Here is a 27,443-nt window from a genome sequence, read left to right as displayed (position 1 = left end):
CCTAAAAAAAAAATTCCATGACAATCCGTATAAAACCGAAACCGTACTATTGGAAACCGTACTATTTGAGGGACGACTGTATATCAAAGAGAAAAATCATTTAACTTTGCCCAAAAAATTATTATTCACTGCCTCAAATTTGATATTCCATATTCGTTTGTGAGCATGCCATGGTATTGAAGGCACCCGGTGTTGTGTTATTTGGTGTCCCATCATCAAAAGCTGGCGCTTTTGTTTACAAACACTGGTCTCTCATGAACTGCGCATGCTCAGTAAGCGTAGCCCTGTACAGTCTCACAAAGCTTTTTAACACATTAAGAGTTGCTGGAAGGCTGAATCAGACATACTACCATCTCGCTGTTTCTAGAACGACACTCTGTACATATAAATACAACTCGTACAGAGTGTCGTTCTAGAAACAGAGATAATGGTGTAATGGAATGTCTGATTCAGCCTTCCAGCAACTCTTAATTACAGTTAAAATGCTTTGTGAGACTGTACAGGTCTACGTTTGCTGGTCTGAGCATGCGCAGTTCACAAGAGATCAGTGTTTGTAAACAAAAGCGCCAGCTTTTGACGGTGGGGACGCCACATAACACAACACTGGTTCAGGCGTTTCTAATATTACCGTCCATTTGTACATGTCAACGTGTGATTTTCAGGTCTTGTAAGTTTTCTAAAATACAGATAATGAAAATTTGAATTCATCTGTTTTTTATTTGAAATATCAATATAGTATCGTTTTCGCCTATTGGACTTATCGCTAGCTAGTATCGGAATTGTGGATTTATATCAGGTATCGGTTATCGGTTATCGCCTATATTTGTGTCTCCATTTAACGAATATCGGTTATCGCCGATAAGGTTTTCCATTATCAGTTATCGGTTATTGGGAATAAGGTTTTCTTTAATCGTGCCCATCTATACCCACCACCCACGGGCACAACCATCGGATGCTGCTTCCTGGCCAACCCCATAAGAGGGGACCAGGTGCCAAATAGGCCTGAATTTTATATATAATATACACTGGTTTGCCTTCGTTTGTCATTCTTACCCAAGAATATGTAAAATTATGCTGCATTAAGGGGGGCGGCTACGGGGTATTTTTGGCCGAATATTTTTGAAATCTGAGAAATTCTTTTTCTTCGCTCACTGTGGCCGAGATAGCCTAAATTATCAAGTGGTAAGGTTTGTTTTGGTCAAATTAAATCCCTTACGGCCGGGAAGCCATGTTTAAATACCCCGCGCGGTTGCATCAGAGGCCTGAGTCACGCGGTTACACACGTGGTGTCATTCAATGCTTATATACGCGTAAATTTTCAATAAAAAATGATTTCTTCTTTATGAATCTGCATCACTTGGCATCTCAGAGAGGGTGGATGGAGTGAGTCATGCTGCCCGAGGGCCGAGAGGACTGTAGATCACGCGTCACAACTTTGGCTATGAGGATGGGAACATAATATTACATATGTTTGGTTCTCAAGAAAGATTACAAGAATCTCTTCACTGGCAAGACCTTGAAAGAGCCAGACATGCAACACCCAAGTCCAAAAAGAAAAGAAAACAGCAGAAGAAGGATGAAGAATACCAGCCTGGAGAATATTGATAAAATCTGGCGACAATGAGAAAGGTGGCGCCTTTTGACACCTTCACATACCAGTGAATAATACTTTCACAACACTGAGAAAGGGGGACCAGATGCCTTATCAATATCTCCAGTCAATCAGCAAGGTTTGCACAATCATGTGTGAAAATTTCATCTCAATCGGACAATTATGAAGGGCATGACAGGGGTAAATGCAAAAAAAAAATTTAGGAGCCGATTTCTCAAAAGTTGTTTTTTTACACTTCAAAAAATTTCAAAAAATCAGTAAATCATCTGACTGACAATTGTTAGGTATCAATAAAAACTTCAATCAAAGGCCGATTTTTTTATTGGAATAGATTTTTCAATATGGCCATAGAAAACGGGATACAGAGCGGAGAAAATCAAGTGTGAAAAAAAAAATTAAAAATTTTCTCTCAAAGATAAAAGCAAAAATCAAAAATCTGTTCCCGACAAAATGTAGATATATAATCGAAGTTTCATTGGTAATTTTTTCAAAGTGATTGACTTAAAAATAAAGCCTGTGAAACAAATTGAAAAAAAACGCGTTTTACCTCAGTGCCCCCTATCATTCACCCAATCTCCATGAAATTCACTATACACTCCTCATTAACACCAACAAACAACATAATAAAATTTCAAGGCTATTGGACCTACCAAAAGAGCTGTAGGGGGGGGGGTAGTCGCCCCCCTTAACCCTTTCCTTGCTAAACACTTGCAACGAGACTATCCCCCCCAGGCGCGCTCGGGCACCCCAGTGGGGGATGGGGATCTCTTTTAACCGCTGTAACTCAAAAACTATTCATCACAGCTACAAAACAAAAAACACCATTGGAAAGAGGAAGCCAAGATCTATAAGATTCGGTTAAGTAAGCCTCTCCTGCGAATGTGCAGGCACGTTCAGGGGGTGTTTTTTGCTGCGAGTGCGAATGGCGCTCACAGTGAGCTTTTAGCACCACCAGCAAGTGACGCTAGTGCTCGCTCTTTTAACCTCTGTATCTCAAAAACTATTCACCACAGTTAAAAAACAAAAACACCATTGGAAAGAGGAGGCCAAGATCTACAAGATTAGGTAATACAAGCCTCTCCTGCAAATGTACAGGCACGTTCAGGGGGTGTTGCCTTTGAAGACGTACATTTATACGTGCGCGACGGTCAGCTGTAAGGCAACTACTGAGTAGATCTCTTGATGATGGGGTTCTGGCAGGGCAGCATTGCCAATTGCAAAATTTACAACTATTTGGTCAAAATATCAGTCATGTGATAAGTGAAGCAATGCAAAAATGCTGCTATATTGGACAAGAACATCCACCAGTTCATCCGTAGATTTTCCGTGCTAGGCTGATATGATTATCCACCAAATTTACTGGAAAACCCACTGAATTGGCAATGCTGTGGGATGAGAAATAGTGTTGGAACACTCTCATATGCGGCAAATTTGAGTGCGGCTGGAGCTCACAGCGAGCGTTTAGCACCACCGGCAGGTTACGCTAGTGCTCGCTGCGAGCGTTTAGCAACGAAAGGGTTAAGCCTGAAAACATCACGATAGACACTTTTCAACATAAAACTGCTTATATCTCTAAACTAACATTATTAGCATTTGGAGTGCAATTTCTCCGTTGATTTTGAAGTGTCTATAGATATAAAGGTATCACTGGAAAGAAGAAAGTAAGGGAAAACTTTTCATTGTGAGACATTTTTTAGAAGATAAAACTAGATCCCAGTATTTTTTTCTAACAAAAAAATTAAAGAAAAAATTGTCATCAACTTTCACATCTTATTCTTTGTATATGAAATGCGATAACTGAAATATGCCACGATGAAAAAAAAGGTATACTATGTATTCATTGTCTCCAAACGTAATTTCAAAACAGTTGGTTAAGAAATAGTTGAGATTTTGTAAAGAATGTTTGTCATTTTTTGGCATTTTCAGCGTGTAGTATATTTTTTTTCGCACTAAATACTGATCGTCTCTCAATGAAACTTGGGGATCTTATACTTGTGGTACAAAGACATACACAAACCCGAATTCATGAGAATCTGAAAAGAATGAATGTCACCTCTTAAGTAACTCGTAGCACCTCCCCTCAAGCTGTTTATTTACTCTGTCATGATAACTGATAGGAATGTTATGGGGACACCTGTACACTACTTCATCAGTGCTGTTTGAAAATAGGGCATTACTATTAGTGTTTTTTGTTCTGTTGTGAACACTGATATATTTATCAAGTGAGGACTTTAACCCTTTCCTTGCGCGTGGTGTGGACGTGACTATCCCCTCAGGCGCAGTCAGGGACCCCAATGGGGGGTCTCTTTTAACCTCAGTATCTCAAAAACTATTCATCACAGCTAAAAACCAAAAACACCATTGGAAAGAGGAGGTCCAGATCTATAGGAGTCGGTTCCGTATGCCTCTTTTGCAAACATACATGCACGTTCAGGGAGTGTTGAATGTTAACACTTACGTTGGTGCGTGCGAGATGATCAGCCGTATTGAGGGAACTGCGGACATCTTTTCTTCAGATTCTGGCAAGGGAGTATTGCCAACTGCAATATTTACAACTACTTGGTCAAAGAATCAGTCAGGTGATAGGTGAAGCTATGCAAAAATGCCGCTATATTGGGCAAGAACATCCACCAGTTACTCGTCCGTACATTTGCCGCGCTGGGCTGATATGATTTTCCACCAAATTTAGTGAAGAATCCATTCAATTGGCAATCCTGTGTTGTGAGAATTAGTGTTGGAACACCCTCATACGCAGGAGATTTGAGTGCGGGTGGAGGTCGCAGCAGGCGTTTAGCGCCACCAGCAAATACACCTAACGCCTGCTGCAAGCATTTAGCAATGAAAGGGTTAAAACCTGATTCTCTCTCTCTTCACTAGGGAATTTAGCGTCGCAGCTTGATATTTTTAAAAAGCAAAACTTTTGATGTAAGAGAACCGGGTAGGACACGAAGTAACGGGTTTAAACTGGATAAATTCAGATTCAACAGGGACATAGGCAAAAATTGGTTTACTAACAGGGTGGTGGATGAGTGGAATAGGCTTAGCAGTCATGTGGTGAGTGCCAATACAATTGTCACATTCAAAAATAGACTAGATAAATTCATGGACAGCGATATTAGGTGGGGTTAGATACACGGGAGCTTAGGGTCAAAGGAGCTGCCTCGTACAGGCCTGCCGGCCTCTTGCAGACTCCTGCGTTCTTATGTTCTTATATGTAGGCCCATAATTTTGGCAGATTTTGGGGGTCTTGAGGGCATCTTAGGTTCATGAGGTGGGGGAGCTGGCAAGCGAAGCGAGCACAGCCATGCTGTCGGGGGATGTGTGAGAACAGCTCTGTTTATCATCAAGTCTTTGTTTGTTTACATTCGCTTTTGAGCATGCATAGTTCGCGGGAGGACAGCCAGGAACACAACACCGGGAGTCCTTTACAATTTTCACAGACTGGAGAAAAAATTGTTTTTTGAACTGTGGTTCCACAGCACAGGGTGTTCTCTTATCTTGTCAATTAAATAGTAAACAAAGCAGCTCTGCCAATCCACTTTACGAGTCTCTTGGTGGGCCATCTTCCACTGCTCCTCACTCTTCAGCCACTGCCATCGTCTGTTTGTTTACATACAGCCGCGCGGTTGCTCGTACCCACAATCATTTTCCATTCGTACGGACAACCGCCAACTCACTCCTGGTTGGGCATACGGGCAACCACAGTTGCCTGTAGCCCCAATGGTTGGATGAAAACACCCAGTGTGGCACCGCCTTTTTTGGCAGCGTGCATGACACCGACAATAGGTAGACGTAACCCATACATGTCAAAGCAGTGTGAAACTCGGGGAGGTAATGCACGAAAGTCGATGGTGAGAATTTAGGACTAAGTGCGAAACTTGAGAGGGTACTGTGGTGCAGGAATAAAGATCAAAGTAGGGCAGCCAGATTCACAGGGGGAGGTGGAGAGAGGTGAGATAGGGGAAAGCAATGAAGAAGGTAAAAGTAGGAAAGGCCCTTCAAGTTGATGGCATAACAGCAGAAATGATGAAGTATGGAGATGTAGTTGTAGAATGGATGTTATATATATGTAACCTAGCATGGGAACAGGGTGAGATGTCAGAGGACTGGAGAAAGGCTATTGTTGTGCCACTGTGCAAAGGGAAAGGAAGCAGAGGTGATTGTAATGGTTACAGGGGAATAAGTCTACTCAGTGTGGCAAGAAAGGTGTATGGAAGGGTTTTAAATGACGGAATGAAGAAAATAACCGAGAAAGGGAAGATGAACAAGGGGATTTTAGGAAAGGGAGGGGTTGTGTAGATCAAATATTTGCACTGAAAATGCTAGTTACAAAGTACACAGAGAAGGATAGGAAGCTGTCTGCTGCTTTCATGGACCTAGAGAAGGCCTGTGACAGGGCTGACAGGAAGGGTTTATGGGATGTTCTATGGGAGGGCATTTGCTTGAGGGGATCAGATCTTTCTATATGGATGTGAGTGCCTTTGTGAATGTGAATGGTGAGTTAAGTGAGAGTTTTGGTGTTGGTGTGGGGGTGAGACAGGGGTGTGTGATGTCACCATGACTTTTTAATGTGTACATGGACAGCTGTATGAGACAAATGAAAGCCAGAGTGGGGGAGCTAGGTCCAAGATTGAAGGTGAGAGGTACAGAGGAGTCACTGGTGGCTGGCCTGTTTGCAGATGATACAGTCTTGTTGGCAGAGAATGAGGGAATGCTGCAAAGGATAGTGTATGAGTTTGACAGGGTGTGTAAGAAGGGAAAGCTGAAAGTGAATGCTGGAAAGAGTAAGGTTATGGTATTTGAGAAAGCAAGAGAGCAGACCACAGATTTTGCAGTCATACAGAGTTATAGCAGAGAGCACAATGAAGTGTAGGATAAGGCTGGGGGAAGGAAAATGGAGGAGGTTACTGAATTTAAACATTTGAGGACAGTTTTATGTAAGCATGGAAGTATTGAAGGTGAGCTGAGGGAAAAAGCAGTAAAGGGCAGACAAGTAGCAGGTGCATTAGAGAGTTATAAGAGAAAGAAATGTGCGCATGGGGGCAAGGAGGGGCACAAGGAACAGTATTATCCTGCCAACTTTGTCGTGTGCATCAGAGATGTGAACGTGGAATGCAGCACAGCAATTGACAATACATGAAGTGGAAATGAGTTATATAAGAGGTGCATGTGGTGTTTCAGGATGGGATGGAGAAGGTAATAGTGTGTATTAGAGGTGTGAAGAGAGTGGATTGTGGAGTGGTTGAATGGATGAACCGTGGTACACTGAGATGGTTTGGACAAGTGATAAGAATGAAGAAGAATGAATCTGTGAAGAGTGTATGAGGGAAGAATTGGGGGGAAGACCACCTGTGAAGTGGATCAATAGGGTGAACGAGTATTGGAGAGAGTTGGAAATAGTAAGACTGAGTGTGCTGAGAGGAAGTGCCAGACCAGGGAGAGACAGAAAAACTTCTGCATTGACCACCCCCTGGAGGGAAGTTCCCAAGAGGGAGCAGGGCATCGGAGATATAGATAGATACAAAAAAAGAGAATCATTGATGAGCTCTGGAGACAGCATGAGCCAAGCAAGATGGCACATCTATAAAAACACTTGCCTGTGCCATAATAGGCTGGGGTCAAATATCAAGCCACACTAAGAAAGTCTACTGAAACCACAGGCAGAAAAAAAATGCACGTCTTTCATGCAGCCTTTCCTTCTTGGCTCATTTTATTATACTTACCATTTTTTGCTGTATCAATCCTGTTTTCCCTCTTAGATTTCATCCTATAATCACTGCTAGTTGGTTCTGTAATGATAAAATAGGAATTAGTGGGGAAAACATATCACAATTTTCCTGAAATTCAAAACTACACCTGTACCCATACATTCACAGGCTCTACTTCCAGGATCGCACATTCACGAATTTCCCCAAGAATGCACAAAAGCACCCACATAGGAATTTTATGGCATCACTCCGAACATTCCCAGTCTGCCATGGATGATTCAGCCATTCCTAAGGAAAGGATGATGTATACATACATAATGCAGCATAGAATATCATAAGCAGCATTATTCATCAGCTATACATACTATAAACATTACTGTAATTAACGTAAACTCTCTACATCTAACTTGTATGTTCTTTCTCTACTCCTCATGCTAAAATGCCTTGGTTCAATCATGCTTGTTCTTGTGCTGTCAAAGATAGAGAGGCAGCTCACAAAAGGTACCAGAGCCTTTGCACCCCTGCTAACCATGATCTTTACATTTCTGCCCGGAATCGTGCCAAATCTATTCTCCGACTAACCAAAAACTCCTTCATTAATAGAAAGTGCCGCCACCTTGCTCTCTCTAATTCTTCCAGAGACTTCTGGCACCAAGCCAAAAATATCTCCTCCAATTTCACTTCATCTTTCCCTTCTCTCCTTAATCCTAACAGCAGCACCGCCATCACATCTGTCTCTAAGGCTGAACTCTTCGCTCAGACTTTCTGTAAAAACTCCACTCTGGATGATTCTGGGCATATTCCTTCTACTCATCCCCCCTCTGATCCCACTATGCCTACTATTAAGATCCTCAAGAATGTTTTCTATGCCCTCTCTGGCCTCAATCCTAAGAAGGGTTATTGGCATGATGGAGTGCCTTCTATTATCCTTAGAAACTGTGCTTCCGTGCTGACACCCTGCCTGGTCAAACTCTTTCGTCTCTGCCTTTCAATATCTACCTTTCCTTCGTGCTGGAAGTACACTTACATACAGCCTGTGCCTAAGAAGGGTGACTGTTCCAATCCCTCAAACTACAGTCTGATAGCTTTACTTCCCTGTCTTTCTAAGGCTTTTGAATTAATCCTTAAATGGAAGATTCATAAGCATCTATCAACTTCTGACCTTTTATCTGATCGCCAGTATGGCTTCCACAAGGGGCATTCTACTGGTGATCTTGCCTTCTTAACTGACTCCTGGTCATCCACTCTTAGCCATTTCGGTGAAACTTTTTCTGTTGCCCTAGACATTTCAAACGCATTCGACAAGGTCTGGCACAAGTTTTTGCTTTCTAAATTACCCTCCTACGGATTTTATCCCTCTCTCTGTACCTTTATCTCCAGTTTCCTTTTCGGCCATTCTATTTCTGCTATGGTAGATGGTCACTGTTCTTCCCCTAAACTTATCAACAATGGCATTCCACAGGGCTCTGTCCTATCTCCCACTCTCTTTCTATTATTCAACAGTGATCTTCTTTCCATAACAAATTGTCCTATCCACTCGTCCGCTGATGACTCTACTCTGCATTATTCAACTTCTTTCAACAGCAGACCCTCCCAACAGGAATTACAAGACTCCAGACTGGAGGCTGCACACTGCTTAACCTCAGACCTTGCTATCATTTTTGTCTGGGGTACAAGGAACCTGGTGTCTTTCAATGCCTCAAAAACTCAGTTTCTCCACCTATCAACTCAACACAATCTTTCAAACTCCTATCCCCTATTCTTCAACAACACTCAGCAGTCACCTTCTACACTAAACATCCTCAGTCTATCCTTAACTCAAAATCTTAACTGGAAACTTCATATCTCCTCTCTTACTAAATCAGCTTCCTCAAGGTTAGGTGTTCTGTATCGTCTCTGCCATTTCTTCTCCATTGCACAGGTACTGTTCATATACAGGGGCCTTGTCTGCCCTCGTATGGAGTATTCATCTCACGAGTGGGAGGGCTCCACACACACAGCTTTCTTGGACAGAGTAGAGTCTAAGGCTCTTCGTCTCATCAACTCCCCTCCTCTTAATGACAATCTCTTACCTCTTACATTCCGCTGCAGTGTTGCATCTCTTTCTATCTTCTACCAATATTTTCATGCTGACTGCTCTTCTGAACTTGCTAACTGCATGCCTCCCCCCCCTCCCGCGACCCCACTGCACTCGAGATTCTACTCTTGCTCACCCCTATACTGTCCAAATCCCTTATGCAAAAGTCAACCAGCATCTTCATTCTTTTATCCCTTCTACTGTAATCTCTGGAACAGCCTTCCTTTGTCTGTATTTCCTCCTCCCTATGACTTGACCTCTTTCAAGAGAGGAGTGTCAAGACACCTCTTCTCCTGAAATTGACCTCTTTTGGTATCTCATTCTGTTTGTGTTTATTGGAGCACCGCTTGGTGGGCTTTTTTGTGGACTTTTTTGTTTTGTGACCTTGAGCTGTCTCCCTTGATGTAAAAAAAAAAAAAGAATAAAAAAGTAGTCATTAAAATCTCACTCAACTCTGCAAATCTCTGCAATTTTCTTTTTCAACTTCAGGTGCTTAAGCATATCATACCAAGCAAATTACTTACTAGTGAATGCTTTTTTTCTATAAAAATCAGGTAACAAAAATACAAAATGGGTAATAAAGCTGGATCATACCTACAAGTAGCTTTTCAGCTGATAAACAAACAGGCGTGTCAGTGGTAGAGGTGGGCAGGTGCAGGTACCGGAACAAACAGTACCAGCAATACAACATGGTACCAGACTGATCAGTCCTGATCGCAGCGGGTACCATCAGTGTAGTATCTGATATTTTTTATATCGATATGCACACACAAATCATACATGCATACATAATATCATGTAATATCATGTAGTGAGTGAGTCGTCGTCCTGAGCCGATGTGTGTTGTGTCTAGCTCAACACAGAAACTGCTGTGTCAACATGGCTGTCAGGGCCAAGCCAAGGGCGTGGGGGATTTGTGTTACGTTTGTGAGGATTTCACAGGCGGGAAGTGGATCGGATGCTGTTTGTGTCGTAAGTGGTGCCATGTGAAATGCATTAATTTGACTGGAATCAAGCAGGATAATACAGTAAACCCTCAGTTATCCGGGTGCACCGTATCCGACCTTGCCCATATCCGGGAGTTTTAAAAAAATGTTTTATTTTTTCCAAAAAATTAAAGAAAATTGTCGCGCGCCGCCAAAAGTCGTTCAAATCCCCCACACGATGCCTCTAACCTCTGCCCGGGCGGTTGTTCGCATCCGCTTGCAGCTAGGAATGGTTGGATCCGGGTTAGTCGTGTAAGAACCAACCCGGTCGCCTTCTCCTGCCTATCACGCGAAGCAGAGTCACCTGATCCTGTCAGACTCATAGCGGCACAGGCTGGGAGTTCCGAAATGAGACAGGACACGGATAGCGACAACAGCAGACGAGGAGGCAGCCCCGAGACCCTCATCGACTGATGAAGTCCCTAGACCTCCCCGCTGTGTTCATAAGCTCCGTGTCACCGACGTACGCGCCCGTCAAAGACGTGACATGGTCGGTAACCACTCATGGCCTTATGGAAACGCCCGCTAGTAGCAACAGACGAAACTCCCCGATGCTGTCGATGCCAGCGCGACAGCGCTAACAAAGCCGATGCATGGAATGTATATCCGACCCTCGTGTAGGAGTGACAGCAGCACATGAGAGTGCCGCTGCCGCAATGTGCGTTCGACTTGTCGGTGAATCTGGTAGTCTTGCAATTCACATACCGACACGCAGCTTGCTGCAGTCTTCTTCAACCCACGAGCCGAGTGATCCACCGTTAAGGGTTGTATTTTTGTTTTACGTCGGACGCTGCGACTCTTATCAGACTTCCACCGTCTCTGCCTCAGGAGACAATGTGGGAAGATGTAGTGTCTAGGGTTTGGCTGTGTTATTCCACCCGGGGAAGGGTTGGTTTAAGAATAGTTGCCGGCTGGCGCGTCGGAAGCTCTGCCCACTGTGGCGGCCCAGTGGCGGATGCTCTGCCCGCCTGCCGGTCTGCCTCATACCAGCGACGTGTGGTTGGTCCTCGCCTTCACCTCGCACGAGGCGAAGGGAGGGAAGGTTGGGTTTACAGACCGGGACAGTCTCAGTCCCGGCCACCCAGCATGTTTGGTTTTGGGTTTTGCCAGCGTCGGGCAAACACGTTAATGATCCTTCCACAGATTCACCTACGTAAACCTAGTTACGACTTTTGCTTCCTCTAAATGATCAAGTTTGGACATATTTCTGTCAGCTCGGCGGTAGGCAAAGTTGGGTTTTCAGGTCTGTAGACTTAACCTACACCATATCCAGGTTTTTCCCATATCCGGGTGCCCCCGTGGCTCTATTAACCCGGATATCAGAGGGTTTACTGTATACCTAAAATAAATTGGACTTGTACTCCATGTCTACATAAAGCGTCTCTCGCTACCAACATTGTAGAAAAATTGGATACATTCAAGCAAGAATTATCTAAAGAAATATCTGTAGCTGAAGATGAGGTTGAATCTCGGGTATTCAGTGTGAAGGAAGAGTTGAGTGAGGTGGCTGGTGTCCTTCATGCTGAGCAAGCAGGGTTGGGTGGCGCCAGTTGAGCTGACATAGCAAAGCGGAGAAAGAAGAAGCACCTCCTTGTCGTCAAGGCCTCTGATCAAGATAAAAAGGCTACTGAGATGAAAAATGAAGTTTCCCAGGCATTACAAGGCATTCAGATTACTGATTCAAGATTCATGAATGGAGGTAACATTGTTATGAACTTTGATGATGAAAATATAAAGGATGAAGCAGCTCAGACATTGGAAAATGTAGAACAAGTTAGCACAAAAAGTGTGAGAAAATTAAGGCCAAAGACCATGATCTGTAGCATGCATAAGGAGGAGACCAAGGATAAGATAACTGAGACACTGTTAAACAGGAATGAGTTCCTATGCTCGATTCCAGAAGTTGAGAGGAAAATTGAGAAGATTTTTAACAACCTTGCTGCTGGTGGTACAATGCACTATATTTTGAAATGTGATCTAACTGTCAGAGTTGATTCACAAACATCATAACAAGATAAAACTAGAATGGGGAGTGTATTCTGTGAGAGATAGATACCATGCAATTATATGTTATCACTGTCAGAGATATGAGAAGAGTGGCTGGATGGGTGGATGGGGGAGGGGGAAGTGCAGAAACCCTGTGTAAATAAACAGCTGGTCTACCAGCAGCAGGATATTTGAAATGTCAACTCACTACTTAACCAAGTATATTACTAATACAGTCAAGTCGCGTATGACACAGATTCACAAGGCGCAGTTTCCTATGACGCGATATGGTTTCAGAACCATATTTTCAGATCATGCGGGTAAAACCATCTATGATGCGGTTCGTGGTCTCCCCTGGCCAAACGAGCACAGAGTTGCCAGGTTGGATTTTTTTTCCGAGGGGGAAAATCTCATGGTGGCAGTTGGGTTAGTTTTTGGGAGGATTTCTATCCCGTCTCTCTCTCTCTCTCTCTCTCTCTCTCTCTCTCTCTCTCTCTCTCTCTCTGCACATTTTAGTACTCAGTAAGTTACAAATTATCCTCACTATCAGAATGATCACATAGCCAAAATTTATAGATGTAGACAAGAAGAACGTTCGCAGTCGGCTGCCGTGGCCCTCATTCAAATTCCAAGTCACAGACATGCACTCCCCGACCGCTCCGCATCTCTTCCCGTCAATCTTTTCCCACTCCTTTGCTCCTTTTTTCATGTAAATTGGACCTGGCCAAACTGTCTATTCTGGCAGTCAAAAGAGAAAGCAATCTGGCTAACAAGCCTACTGAAATCTACAGCAGGCGCCACTTCTGCACACTCGGCTCCCCCGTCCCCCCAACAGCCAACACATATATGCGCGTTATGCAACTGTATGGATGCCATGCACATTATCGTCCAGATCAGCCTGCTGGCAAACTGGCTTTCAGAAATCTAAATTGGTGTTAAGAACATAACATAAGAACGCAGGAGTCTGCAAGAGGCCGGTAGGCCTGTACGAGGCAGCTCCTTTGACCCTAAGCTCCCGTGTATCTAACCCCACCTAATATCGCTGTCCATGAATTTATCTAGTCTATTTTTGAATGTGACAATTGTATTGGCACTCACCACATGACTGCTAAGCCTATTCCACTCATCCACCACCCTATTAGTAAACCAATTTTTGCCTATGTCCCTGTTGAATCTGAATTTATCCAGTTTAAACCCGTTACTTCGTGTCCTACCCGGTTCTCTTACCAACAAAACCTTATGAATGTCTCCCTTATTAAAGCCCTTCATCCATTTATAAACCTCGATCATGTCTCCACGCACCCTTCGCCTTTCTAGAGAATGCAAGTTTAACTGTTTGAGTCTTTCCTCGTATGGCAAGTTTCTCAACCCCTGAATCATCTTAGTCATCCTCCTCAGCACCGATTCTAACATTTTGATATCCATTCTATAGTAGGGTGACCAGAACTGAACCGCATAGTCAAGATGAGGTCTAACTAATGCTAAATATAGTTTGAGGAAGACTTCGGGGCTTCTGTTGCTTACGCTCCTTGAAATAAATCCCAGTACCCTATTAGCTCGATTTCTAGCTTGAATGCATTGTGCCCTTGGACGGAGATCTGAGCTCACTAAGACCCCTAAATCCCTCTCGCACCCAGACCTACTTATGAGAGTGTCATTTAAGCAATAGTTATGTGAGGGGTTGTTCCTACCTACACTCAGAATACTGCACTTCCCTACATTGAACTCCATCTGCCATTTATCCGCCCAGTCATATAATCTGTTGAGTTCACCTTGGAGAATACTAGCGTCCTGATCCGACTCAATTACTCTACCGATCTTGGTATCATCTGCAAATTTACTAACATCACTACTAATTCCTGTGTCTAAGTCATTGATATAAATAATAAACAAAAGTGGACCTAATACCGAACCTTGTGGGACCCCACCAGAAACACATCCCCAGTCAGATCTTTTACCATTGATTTGCACTCTTTGCTTCCTATTGCTAAGCCACGCCTTGACCCAGTTCAAAACTTTACCCTCTACTCCGTGAGCCTGTAATTTAAGCAACAGTCGTTGGTGAGGAACTTTGTCAAACGCTTTACTAAAATCAAGATAGATTACATCATAATTTTCATCTCTGTCAACTGCCTCAAATACTTTATTGTAGAAGGACAAGAGATTGTTGAGGCATGACCTACCTTTTCTTAACCCATGATGCGAGTCGTGAAGTAAGCTATGTTTCTAAATGCTCCCGAATGTTCCTGGCTATTATGGACTCCAGCATCTTCCCTATAACCGATGTTAAGCTAATTGGGCGATAGTTTGAAGCAACTGACCTGTCCCCCTTTTTAAAAATCGGCGTCACATTAGCTACTTTCCATAGGCTCGGCACATAGCCAGTATTTACCGACATCTTAAAGATGTCGGTTAGTGGGTCTCTGATTATATCACCTAGCTCCTTTAATACCCTCGGAAATATCCCGTCAGGACCTGGCGACTTATTCCTCTTAAGCTTATCTATCTCATCCTGAACTACTTGCCTGGTAATGATTATATCCCTCAATTTATCGCCATCCCCGCCCTCGTACACCTGAACTCTTTCCGGTATAGTCGTTCGATCCTCCTGTGTGAATACTGAAAGGAAGTAGTCGTTCAACAATGTGCTCATATTTTCGTAATTTTCTACTAGCTCCCCTGTGTTTGATTTCAGCGGTCCAATTTTCTCCCGTGTTTTTGTTCTATACATCTGAAAGAAGCCCTTAGGATTACTTTTCGCCTCATTTGCTACTTTGATCTCATAGTTCTTTTTGCTATCCTGGTGTTTTTCTTAACTAATCTAGATAGTTCGACGTATCGGCCCCTGAGATGTGTTTCCCATTCTTTATTTTCTGATAAATTCCTTCTTTAACCCAATCTCGTGTTTTAGTCCACGAGTCATCCACTTAGGATCATTGTTTTCTTTTCTAAGTGTTCGCTGTGGTATATGCTGTTCTTGCCCCTCTACTATTACTCTAACTAAATTATTGTAAGACATTTCTACCTGGTTCTCCTGGCTCTCCAATCCGCAGTTCTGGCCCTCATGAATCCCTAAATTATCCCAGTTTACCCCTTCAAGATGTCTTCAAGCCCTCGTAGTTTGCTCTTCTAAAATCTGGCACTAACACTGGGTTTGGATCGGGTTACCGCCCAGTCTAACCTAAAACGAACTGTTCTGTGATCACTATTTCCTAACTCTCCGCCCACCTCCAACTCACGTAGCAAGTTCCCGTTATTGGTTAGGACTAAGTCTAATATGTTATCTCCTCTGGTAGGCTCAGTAACTACCTGCTTAAGGAAATTATCTTGTATAACTTCAAGAAAGTCCTCGGCTTCCAGGTCACCCACTAGATCTTCCCAGTCTATATTCTTATAATTAAAGTCCCCCATTACGCAGACATTTCTACTCATACTGCCCTGCCAATCTCCTGTAGTAATATACTCGTGTCCTGCCTGTTAAGGTTGGGTGGCCTGTATATAACTCCTAGAGTTAGTTTTTCTTTCCCTTTGTAAACGTCCACCCAAACTGATTCTGAATCCATGTTAGTTTTGACTGAGTTGTTAACTAAACATTTAAGTGAGTCTTTAACATATAGCGCAACTCCACCTCCCTTTCTGCCCCTTCTGTCTTTGTGAAACATCTGATAACCCGTTATTTCAAATTCTGACCTAAAATTTCTATTAGCAAAGTCTATCCATGTCTCAGTGATCGCTATTATGTCAAAATTTTCTGAACAAGCTTCACCCCTTAGTAAGTCTATCTTGTTTCTGAGGCTCCTGCTGTTAGTATAGAAGATTCTTAGCCCGTCCTCTGTTACTCCTCTAGAATTACTTCTAAGCTGCCTGGTTATATTATGAGCTAGATGTCCCCTCCCATTACTCCTCCCATTGCTCCCATTACTCCTCCCCCCCTCGCCTATACTAAAAAATCCCCCAGGGTACCAAGTGCTCGCTCAAGGGAGTCTGAGAGAGCCTTTCCTTTCTTTTGTCTTTCTCGCTGCCCAGTCCGAAAGGGAAGACATCAGAGACACGGTGTATAAAGAAACTAACGAGAGAGAGAGAGAGAGAGAGAGAGAGAGAGAGAGAGAGAGAGAGAATCTTTGAAAGTGGTTGGTCACCAGTGTTTATTGCATTAATATGTGTGCCAAATAATATTTTGTCAATATCGGGTCGGCGGGGAAAGTAAATGGTTGGGCGTTTTTTGGGCGGAATGTGGCGGTGGCACGGCGGTCCCGACCTGACGAGTACACGTCTAGTTAACACCACGACCCCCACACGGCAAGGAGTCGGCTCGCTTACCACACACGTGCTGCACAATGGCTTGCAAGTCTGCTGGGAAATCCACGGGCACAGGTGGGATAAAATGGCGGCTAGCCAGTGCCAAATTGTATTTTCCCCATACGTAGTGAAAAAGTGGCAGTTGGCAGTGGCTGAGTAGATAAGGTGATGAGCGTGGGGTCGGACTGAACAACATCAAAAGGCAGATAATGCCTACCGGTGCTCTCAGGCTAGAATGAACAAAAAAAAAAAAAAAAAAAAAAAAAAAAATGGGTGTGGGTGGGGCAAAATAGCAAAGGCCAGAACCAAATAGTATTTTCTCCATAGGTTTAGTTATTCATATGACGCAGTTTCCTATGGCGCGGCCGTTGCTCAGAACCAATTAACCGCGCCATAAGCGACTTGACTGTATTATTTACCAGGTTACAACTGTGAGCAGTAATAAGTCGCATACATCATAACTCAAGGACTACCTGTTAACCATATTGGCTATCGGTTCACAACGGGGATGCTTTACCCTTTGTTTATTAACTTTTTACAGTTTCAGTGTTGCTGTGAAAAATTAATGGGTTTCATAGGATAATTATGAATTGTTTGGATACCTAAATGATGACACGCTTCAAATTTAGCTAAACACTCCCTAGCCCCAACTACCACTAAATAACTATTACTCATAAGGTCCAGATTGTTAGAGACCCAGCGTGGAGAGCAATGCAAGAAATATTTTCCCAAATACTGCTGATCTGTAATAAAATCATGGAATTCGGTGATATATTAATCTCCTGAAAACCACATGGGAAAATAATTTGTGTACTTAGCTCTGCTTATTCGAGAGTGAATGAAGCGTAGAGGATTTGGATGAGTCAGCTGATTGAGTCCCCTGCAGATGCTTGTGGGTCATGGTCAGTGTATGGACTTATGCTACACTGAGCATTATAATGGAACTTATGTACAGATGTACAATTCATATATTAACCATGAAGGTTGTGGAAAAATAGACAGTAAAGTATAACCTGAGGAGCAGGATGCTGGTGGGCAGCTATCTAATATCCGAGTGAGAGACTCAGTGCCTCAGTGTACATGACATCAGTATGTATGCAGTGGTGGGCACCGCTAACCGAAAAGAAGTTAGCTTCACTAACTGGTAATCCACTAAGTTAAAAGTTAGCTCCGCTTACGCTAAACTGCTAAACTGGTAAAGAAATTAGTGGAAGCTAATGCTAACCACTAACCGCTAACTTTTTTGTGTATGGATTTAGCTTCAGTTTAGTATTTTGGCTCTAAAACTCTTAGAAACAAACCTAGTGACTGGAAATTTCAATATGTTGTAGCTTAGACATAGAGCTCTCCAGAACGGTATAGCATGTCAAAATCAGATGATGATCAAACTTGGTGGGATGCGCTGGGTGTGTCCTCTTGACATGTGACTTCAAACTGTAAAGACTCGCCGTCTGTCCATTAATGATGGTCTTCATAGGGTGACACACGATGCACCGCAAGTGCAAGACATTGGCATTCATCATATCTCTTGATTTAAGGACAAAGTACTCCTCCTGGTGGGGCCACAGGTTCTGGAACATGAGTGTCCTCTGCCTCACCCACAGCTGCTGCCGGCTCCTAAACAGCGTCAACATCCTCAGGCGGAACAAAAACGTCCTCATTCAGGTCACCTTCCATGACGTCGATAATGATAAACAAGGGGACAATAGTGAACACGATGACTACACGGTGACAACATTGCAGCTGAACTGAACAAAGATCCCAACAAGCAACAACAAGAAGAGAAGAGAAAGAAGCCTCCAGTTTATCCTAAATTTGTATATTTTACCGAAGACTTTTATTTTTATTATTTCAACCCTTCCGCGCACGAAGACGCGTTTCGCGTCATCAAGGGTAAAAGGTCCTGGCGAGCGATGACGCAAAACGCGCCATTAAAGTTTTAAAAATTGATTAAAAATTAAGTTTTCGGTGAAAGTGTGTCAAAATTGGGAGTGTCATTTGTTGGGATAAGTTTCTTAACCCCTTCACTCTGGCGACGCCGACATCGGCGTCCGACGGGCATTCGACGGTGTCACCGTTAGTCCTCTTCTAAACCTCTTAATCCTCTTCCATTTCCTCTTAATCCTCTTCTAAACCTCTTAAGAGGAATTTAAAGGAGGATTGAGAGGTTTAAATTGAGGATTAATCCTCTTCCATTTCCTCTTGATCCTTTCCATCCTGTGACGCCGACATCTGCGTCATGGATGGAAAGGGTTAATGGTAACATATGGCAACCTTTCTATGGAGCGTAGATGAGGAGAAGTGATGAGGAGGAGGGAGGAGGAGTGGAGGGAGGAGGGGTCAGTCACCTAAAAAAAAATACAGTTTTCTTGGTGTAACTCGGGAACTAATAGGCGCTTGAGGATTTTGAGGATACCATACGAATCCTCACTAAATTCTGATTCGAAACATATATTCAGCTAAAAAAGTTGGCCCACAAAATTTCAAGCTAGCGAGTGGGGAAGAGTTAGTACTTAGGATTTATTGTTTACAATACTCTATACAGAGACTTGAAACAAGTTTGTATTGTTTATTTTCCTCTATTTTTATCTGCACTTGTTCTAGTACATGTCTTTATGAAGCCATTGATAGCAAGTTTATTGGGGTACGATATATCTGTGAGGGTGAAATACGTCCGGGAATGTAGAGTATCGCAGCAGCAAAAAAAGGCCGGTTGGGCTTGAGAAATGCATGGTGAGTGGATCAGAAACTTATTGGAAACTTACAGAGTGCGAGAGGGTTAAGTCTACTTCTTGTCAGGTGGAAAAGATTGAATTCTTGTTATTATATCCCGAGTTCATAGAGTTGGAAATGGGAGATGCATTACCCTAAAATACCCAAGTTTCCCTAAAAATTGTCCAATTACCCTACTTTAAGGTGTAATTTACCCAAAATTGGAAGCCTGGAATTATTGCACCATGTGGCTCAACTGGTGCTGTGTCTGCCCACAACGGACATGAATAAACCTGTATGAATTTTTAGCTGACTTAAGTTAGCGGAGGAGGAAAGTCATTTAGCGGAAACTAATTGGTCCGCTAGATAAGAACATAAGAACATAAGAACGTAGGAGTCTGCAAGAGGCCGGTAGGCCTGTACAAGGCAGCTCCTTTGAACCTAAGCTCCCATGTACCTAACCCCACCTAATATTGCTGTCCATGAATTTATCTAATCTATTTTTGAATGCGACAATTGTACTGACACTCACCACATGACTGCTAAGCCTATTCCACTCATCCACCACCCTGTTAGTGAACCAATTTTTGCCTATGTCCTTGTTGAGTCTGAATTTATCCAGTTTAAACCCATTACTTTGTGTCCTACCTGGTTCTCTTACCAACAAAACCTTATGAATATCCCCCTTATTAAAGCCCTTCATCCATTTATAAACCTCAATCATGTCTCCACGCACCCTTCGCCTTTCTAGAGAATGCAAGTATAACTCTTTGAGTCTTTCCTCGTATGGCAAGTTTCTCAACCCCTGAATCATCTTAGTCATCCTCCTCTGCACTGATTCTAACATTTTGATATCCATTCTATAGTAAGGTGACCAGAACTGAACCGCATAGTCAAGATGAGGTCTAACTAATGCTAAATATAGTTTGAGGAAGACTTCGGCGTTTCTATTGCTTACGCTCCTTGAAATAAATCCCAGTACCCTATTTGCTCGATTTCTAGCTTGAATGCATTGTGCCCTTGGACGGAGATCAGACCTCACTAAGACCCCTAAATCTCTCTCGCACCCAGACCTGCTTATGAGAGTGTCATTTAAGCACTCCCAAAGTTAGCAAAAATGCTAAACAGCTAACAAAAAAGTTAGCTTCACTAATTAGCAGTTAGCAGATTAGCGGAACCGTGCCCACCACCGTATGTAAGTATGTATGTATGTGTGTAATGATTTTCCTTACCAAGAGATATATTACACATGAGGTCAAGTACATTGCAGTCCTTGAAGAGCTTGTGCAGGTATGCTATGTCCTTGTTTTCTGTTGCTTTATTAAAATTCTTCATGGCATCAGCAATGTGAAGGCGAACCTGTGAATATAAAGGTCCATCTTAAATTTGACATTTACTCATATTTCATGACAAAAGTTTTCTTATTGTAAGTTTCCAATTATTTTAAATAGTAAAACTGATTTAATTTTTCTACACTTCACTATTCAGGGTATTAAAATCTCGGTTCAATATATCTTGCAACAGTTAATATAAATTATGTGTGAATGAGGTGAGAGGAGAAGTGAGAAGTGAGCAGTAATGGAGAATATAGTGACCAATGGTTAGAGGGGAGAAACAGCATATGATGAAAAATCTAACTAACTAATGACAAGCATAAGCCATGGGGCATGTCCCTTCACTTGCCCATTGCCTCCATCTGCGACAGTCCCTTCAAGCAAACCCCACACAGTTACCCTTCCTTCTAAGCCACTCATGACAGGATTGATCAACTTGTCCCAGCCGTGGGTATCCCCTTGGTCTCCTCCACTCAGGGTTGTCTCATGCAGAAAAAAACTAAAAGGAGGATTGACATCTAGGAAGCGTGCCACATGATAGTTGTTGTAAACAGACTAAGCTAGCAACAGGCCTTGATTCAGTTTCATAAAGTAGTCACTGGTTCGGCATGAGGTCATTCTAGCAATAACTCATGATACTGCGAAGGCACTTGCTACCAATGCCATTGACATGCCTCTTTGTCCCTATTCAGTGTCCATATCTCATAACCATATAGTAAGACAGGGAGAAAAAGAGATTTACAGATTCAAATCCTTGTCTGCCAGCATAGAAGGCAACAACACCATACTCATGTTGAAAAAAGTCCCCTGTAATAAATTCAAAACATGTCAGACTTCTAATGGTGAAGCAAATTCCTGTAGGCAAGTAAATAGTAAAGCTCATTTACTTTTCTGACAATTGCTTACCCTTCCCATTCTTGCCTCTTTTTCCATGAGACCATATTGGCACTCAATCCTACATCTACAAGAAACTGGGGATGAAGACGATGATGATGATGATGATTAAGATGGTAATTATGAATGTGAATTGAATCAAGTAAGGTTTTACCATTGTGTTTGAAATAATGTTACGACCATACCTGTCGTGTACGAGGCACAGGGTCAATAAGCTTGTGGGTTCGGATGTGACCAATAACCCCATCAATAATTTGTCCAAGTAAAATCTTCTTCTCTCTTTCCGTTCCCATCTTTATGAGGAGTTCATCTGCTTTCTGACAGACTACTCTTAACAAAATCTTCTGAGTTTGTGGTGTTAGGGGCTTCACTCCTATAAAAAATATTTACTGTTAGTGTATCTATAAAGTACAGAATTAATGAACAGTAGCAGCTCCCTCAGCCACAATAAGAGATTCTGTTAGGAATTAGGCCAGTTAACAGGGGATTAGACAAATTAACTATTTCCCTTAAGAAACTAGTCTCGGGCCGGAGCTCAAGTCTATCGTCTGAGCTCAAATAAGCCTTGGATGGTAGTTACCTATCTCGGACTCCAGCTCCCATATCGAGACAGATCAGATTAATCACTGCCTAAATAACTAACTACATTAACTATGAAAGGAATAACAATATTGAAGTGCTTCCTTCATAAAATAATAAGTAATAGACCTTGCTCAAATAAAATAAATATGCAAGGAGACTATAATTGGCTGCAACTGATGCGAACGCCATGGCCATCTTGCGGAGAAGAGTATAAACTTCCTGAGGCACGCCGTGGCGCCCGCCGGATCAGCCCGTCAGTTGACTGAGAGATGTCAGCAAATCCGCATCTCTCTCACTCCTTCATCAACTCTCAAGCAGTAAACACATCAGCGCTAGCAGCTCCCCATTAACTCACGGCAGAGCTGTTTTATTCTTTGCTCAAGGAACACAAAACCCTCTGGGACGAGCCTTCAAGAGACAACTTCTTTTGAAACCCCCCAGCAGTGATTACAAATATGTTTTACTATCAGGCCTGTTAGGATAATCGTTGTAACTCTGGGAGGCGCTTGCGAGGAAGCCTGCATCCTCCGTTAGGGTAATAAATTCTTGTTTTTTGTGGAGTTGTCCTGGGGGAGTTCAGTGTCTTGTAAGAAACATAACTGTTGGGTAAGGCAAATTCACTGGATCCCAACATATTTTCAAAAGAAGGTTTGTAATTACGATAACTACATCAGCTGCTCCTTGCTAGATTCAGTTAAATTTAGCAATGAGTACAGCCTTGTTAGTTCATCACCTGAGGCAGTGTAAAAGTAAAATGAAAGAGGTATTGTTTGGGCATTCGAACGTGCGTGATCTGTCTCAGTTTGGGAGTTGGAATCGCAAGTTGGTTCTAGCAAATGGGTTCAGAGATCGTGTGTTATGTTTTTAACTTTGGTTTATAGGACAAAAGAGGTTTTTAGTCCCTCTTTGGGAAATATGTGCCCCATATACCAATAAATAACTCTTTTGAATCTCAGACTCAAACTTCCCCTTTCTAAGTAATTAGTGATGGCATAATTAAAAACTTATTGGGTCTTACCTGTGGTCCAACTTAAAGACATCTCTCTCCTTAGCTGTAAGACTTTTTGCAGTTTCTCAAGGTAAGGTGCACCAACTGGATTGTGAGTCTGACGGCCCACAGGAGGAAGCATCCACGGTTTCAATTGTCTTGTGTTATACTGAGTCAAAAGAAACTTGAACTGGTCATGTACTTCCTCTTTACTGTATCTGGTGAATGAAAACAGACATACACTATTAATCACTTGTAAAACAAATTATCCTTCAACTACTTTAGCCAGTTACACTTAAAAGAAATACAGTAGAGTCTCAATATTGATGGTATTTAGTCGGCATCAAGTGCTCTAAGTATTAATTTACCTTATCCCTAACTAATTTTGGCAATCTTTCCATATCCAATTAAGATACAGTGCTGTTAAAAATTATATCAGCAGTGAGCAAAGACACCCAGATTTATCAAAGCATCAATACTCTAATTTCTTTATTTTGTTCTTACTTGTTTTTTCTTTCTAAGTTAATCAATTTGAATTTATTTTGGTTTTTTTTTTTTTTTTTCATTGTGAGAGAGAGTGTGTGTGTGTGTGTGTTTACCTAGTTGTATTTACCTAATTGTATTTTTTCAGGGCCTGGGCTTACGCTCATGTGGTCCCGTCTCCTTATCTGTATTTGTCCAGCTTTTCCTTAGTTTTGCACACTCTTTGCCAATACTACATCCTCACTTAGTCTGTTCCAAACCTCTATATTTTTTTGTGGGATGCTATATTTCTTTATGTCTCTCACGCATCTTCCCTTCCTCAATTTTTTACTGTGTCCTCGTGTGTTGCTGGTGTTTCTTCCTTCTCTTAGTAACAACTCCTCATTATCTACTTCTTCCATTTTATTCCGTAATTTATAAATCTGTATTAGGTCTCCCCTTTCTCTTCTTTGTTCCAATGTTGGTAGGTCCATTTCCTTTAATCTTTCTTCATATGTCAATCCCTCCAGTTCTGGAACCATTTTCTTTGCCATCCTTTGTATTCTTTCTAGTTTTTTTACGTGTTTCTTCTTAAGGGGAGACCACACAGTTTCCGCATATTCCAATTTTGGTCTAATTACAGTGATTATCATCTTTTTCATCATATCCTTATCCATGTAGTGGAATGCTATTCCTATATTTCTTACCATTCTATACAGATCACCGAACATCCTATTTATATGACTCAGACTGTTGATTATCTTGTATTGTCACTCCCAGATCTCTCTCTTCTTGAACTTTTAATATTTCTCCATCTCCCATTCTATATGTCCATTTTGGTCTCCCTTCACTCTTTCCCATTTCCATTACATTTCTTTACATTGAACTCCATCTCTTATTTCATACTGAAGTCCCAAATCTTATTTAGGTCCTCTTGCAGAATTTCAGTCTTTACTGTTTCTTATATGTCTCTACAATTTTGCATCATCTGGAAACAGGCTCATGTAACTACTTATTTTTTCCAGCATATCATTTATATATACTAGGAAAAGTACTGGTGCTAATACCAATCCTTGAGGCACTCCACTATCTACATTTCTCCATTCCAATTTCATGTCCTTTACCACTGTTCTCATCTGTCTCCCCCTTAAGTAGCTTTCCATCCTGTTCTTTACTTTCCCTTTCAATCTTTCTCTAATTTCCAGCTTCCATAGTAGTCTTGTATGTGGAACTTTGTCAAAAGCTTTCTTCAGGTCCAAATGCACGTGTGTGTGTGTGTGTGTGTGTGTGTGTGTGTGTGTGTGTGATTGATTGATTCTCTCTCTCTCTCTCTCTCTCTCTCTCTCTCTCTCTCTCTCTCTCTCTCTCTCTCTCTCTCTCTCTCTCTCTCTCTCACACCTGGAAACTATTTAGAGATGCTTGACAGTCAGCGGCCCAAGGGGACCTTGGGGAGAAGAGCAACGCTGCCATATCTTGTCTCTGTGAGTGACAGCTCAAGTTTGGTGTTCTTGAGGCCAATGGAGTCGATAGTACATACATGTTCACACAGCCAAGTAAGTAGCAAGTAGCTGGCAACTTGCCTCTTTACACATGGCCAGTAACTTTTAGCAAGTTATTTGCACACTTGACTTGCCTCCCTTTTTGCTCCATGTAAACAAGGCCCTACCATCGTGCCAACACATCGTCTGTTTATGGTTATCAGCTGAACAGCTGCTAATAATTATAATTTTTCATCACCCGTCTCATATTATATATTACCTGATTTTTATAGAAAATGGTATTTATTGGTAAATAATTCACATGGTATGATAAGCATAACATCTGAGGTTGAAAAAGAAAATGGTGGAGACGTCTTGGTGAATACCTAACTCTATAATGAGATTTCAATGACTACATATCTGTAAGAAGTTTACATAAATATAGCACAGTTTATAGTACATATAGCTGATGAATGATACTATTTTTGATACTTTATGCTGCTTTATTTATGTATACATCATCCTTTTGCTTACCAACAGTTGAATCATCCATGAACCGTGAATGTTTGGAGTGCTGCTGCAAAAATTCCTTTGCGAATGCTTTTGTGCAACTGAAGGAAAATACACAAATGTGCAAATCCATGAATAGTGATCATGTGAATATAGGGGTACAGGTGTATATAGTATAATATTGTTATGAATGTGCATGTGTTTGTTCATGTGTGTGTTATTTGTGCGTTTGTGTGTAGTGTTCAAGAAGCTGGTATAACTGGTGTGACAGAGTAGCTCGCTTGACTCAGGCAACGCTTGCACAACATTGTGCAATCATATTTAAGGGGAGGCACATATAAGGAGGGGCGTGCGACTGTGAGCCCTCAGTCACTCTCCCAACCTGCCGAAGAAAAGCCACGACCTGTGCTGGATTAAGCAAGTGAAGTGAAGTGCTAGTGCCCCAGGATTGTACAATGGAATCTAGTGCCCAAGATTGTACAGTGAAGTCTAGTGCCCAGGATTCTACAAGTGAAGGGTGTGCTTGTGTGCCTGTGTTCATGCCTTGTACAAGTGAAGCGTGTGCCGCGCCTGTGCCCGTGTAGTGTCAAGTGACAAGTGTCATATGGCTATGTCTGAGTGAGGAGTTTGTGTCATGTTACTCCACCTGAAGGTGTGCGTGTGAACCTATCGTCAACATTGTGGTGTGATTAAAGTGAGAAAACCGAGCCTCTGGCCTTAAAGTGTCCTTTCATCTGCCTGCCTGCCCTGTCTTGAGTGTGGGAGATGTGCTGCAGTGTTGCTGTCTCTGCCACACTGTTCTGGTGTGCTTTTCATGGCCTACGCCAGTTTGTGGGTGTGTAACACTGCCTGCCCAGGTGAAGTGCAGCCGCTTGGAAGAGGGCAGGTGGCATAACAATATGTTTGAGATGGCAGGGTAGGGCAGTCCCATAAACTGGCAATTTGGTTGTCAGTTAGACCTCCACCCAATTGTCCCATCTTAACCCTTAAACGACGGCCATCATTTATTTAATCAAACACATTTTGGTCTGCACAGACGGCATCGTTTATTTACTCAGACTCTTTCACACCACGAATTTGAATATTTAAATCAAATTTGGCAGGTTCTGTGATTTGCCAAGCTGTCTGGCAGCATATCTGACCCACATGGATTTGAAATAAGATAAGTCCTCACTGAGCAGCCCTGGAACCCTAAGATAAGAAAACACAGGGAAACACAGTGACACATCAGGAGGAAAGGACAGGATAGAGTGAAAATTATTCTGAGTACAATGATAACAGTGATGAAAACACTGTGAGTAGTGACAGCAGTAGTGAGAGTGACTTAGAGTGATGATGTTATTTCACTATCTGTACTGCACTCTAGCTCAGCAAGTGCTGCCATGACAACAGTGCAGGGTAAAAAGGCTACGCATGGGGTATGTGCTCCCCAGACTGAAACAGTCAGCTCTGAGGAGGACTGAAAGTAAGTGAGTAAAGTAGATGTTGTCAAAATTATTTCTGTGTAAAGAACAATTCATATTATTAACATTCAGTTGTGAGATGAAGTGTGAAGCATGCTGCCACCGTGGCCAGCCTGTGTTGACATGTTGTCCGTCCTTGGCGGAGGCCTGCCCAAAGCTTCCCGCAGTAGTGTTTGGTGGTGGCAGCTCACACCCGCTAGCGTGGCTATTACACAACGTATCGCAATTTGGATTTCACCGCTGTGTTCAGTGAGTTAAGACACTTCATACAATGTGAATTAACAACAAAAAAATAGCAGCTGTTTTTCCCGTATCCACGTACCATTCGGTGAAAACAATACCGATCGTTTAA

The 27,443-nt window shown here is 42.3% G+C and overlaps 1 protein-coding gene and 1 non-coding gene across 5 annotated transcripts in view; both read right to left on the bottom strand.

Moving 5' to 3' along the window:
* Positions 1–27,443, bottom strand: part of LOC127003719 (uncharacterized) — a 58,560-nt gene that overhangs the window by 12,975 nt on the left and 18,142 nt on the right. For 3 of the 4 annotated variants that reach the window (XM_050870663.1, XM_050870665.1, XM_050870664.1), the window contains 4 exons: positions 23,209–23,396; positions 21,794–21,981; positions 20,613–20,739; positions 7,336–7,401 (listed from right to left, as the gene is read on the bottom strand). In XM_050870663.1, the coding sequence (XP_050726620.1) occupies positions 7,336–7,401; positions 20,613–20,739; positions 21,794–21,981; positions 23,209–23,396 (569 nt within the window). Of the gene's footprint in view, positions 1–7,335; positions 7,402–20,612; positions 20,740–21,793; positions 21,982–23,208; positions 23,397–27,443 lie in introns of those variants that run through there. The other variant, XM_050870666.1, reaches the window with a different exon arrangement.
* LOC127003949 (5.8S ribosomal RNA) lies at positions 10,991–11,150 on the bottom strand. The gene has a single exon (XR_007757478.1). It is a non-coding gene; the product is annotated as a 5.8S ribosomal RNA (ribosomal RNA).

This window comes from Eriocheir sinensis, chromosome 26, assembly GCF_024679095.1.
Source record: "Eriocheir sinensis breed Jianghai 21 chromosome 26, ASM2467909v1, whole genome shotgun sequence".
Lineage (NCBI taxonomy): Eukaryota > Metazoa > Arthropoda > Malacostraca > Decapoda > Varunidae > Eriocheir > Eriocheir sinensis.
The sequence above is the reverse complement of the archived record's forward strand: the minus strand, read 5'-3'. Positions and strand labels throughout refer to the sequence as shown.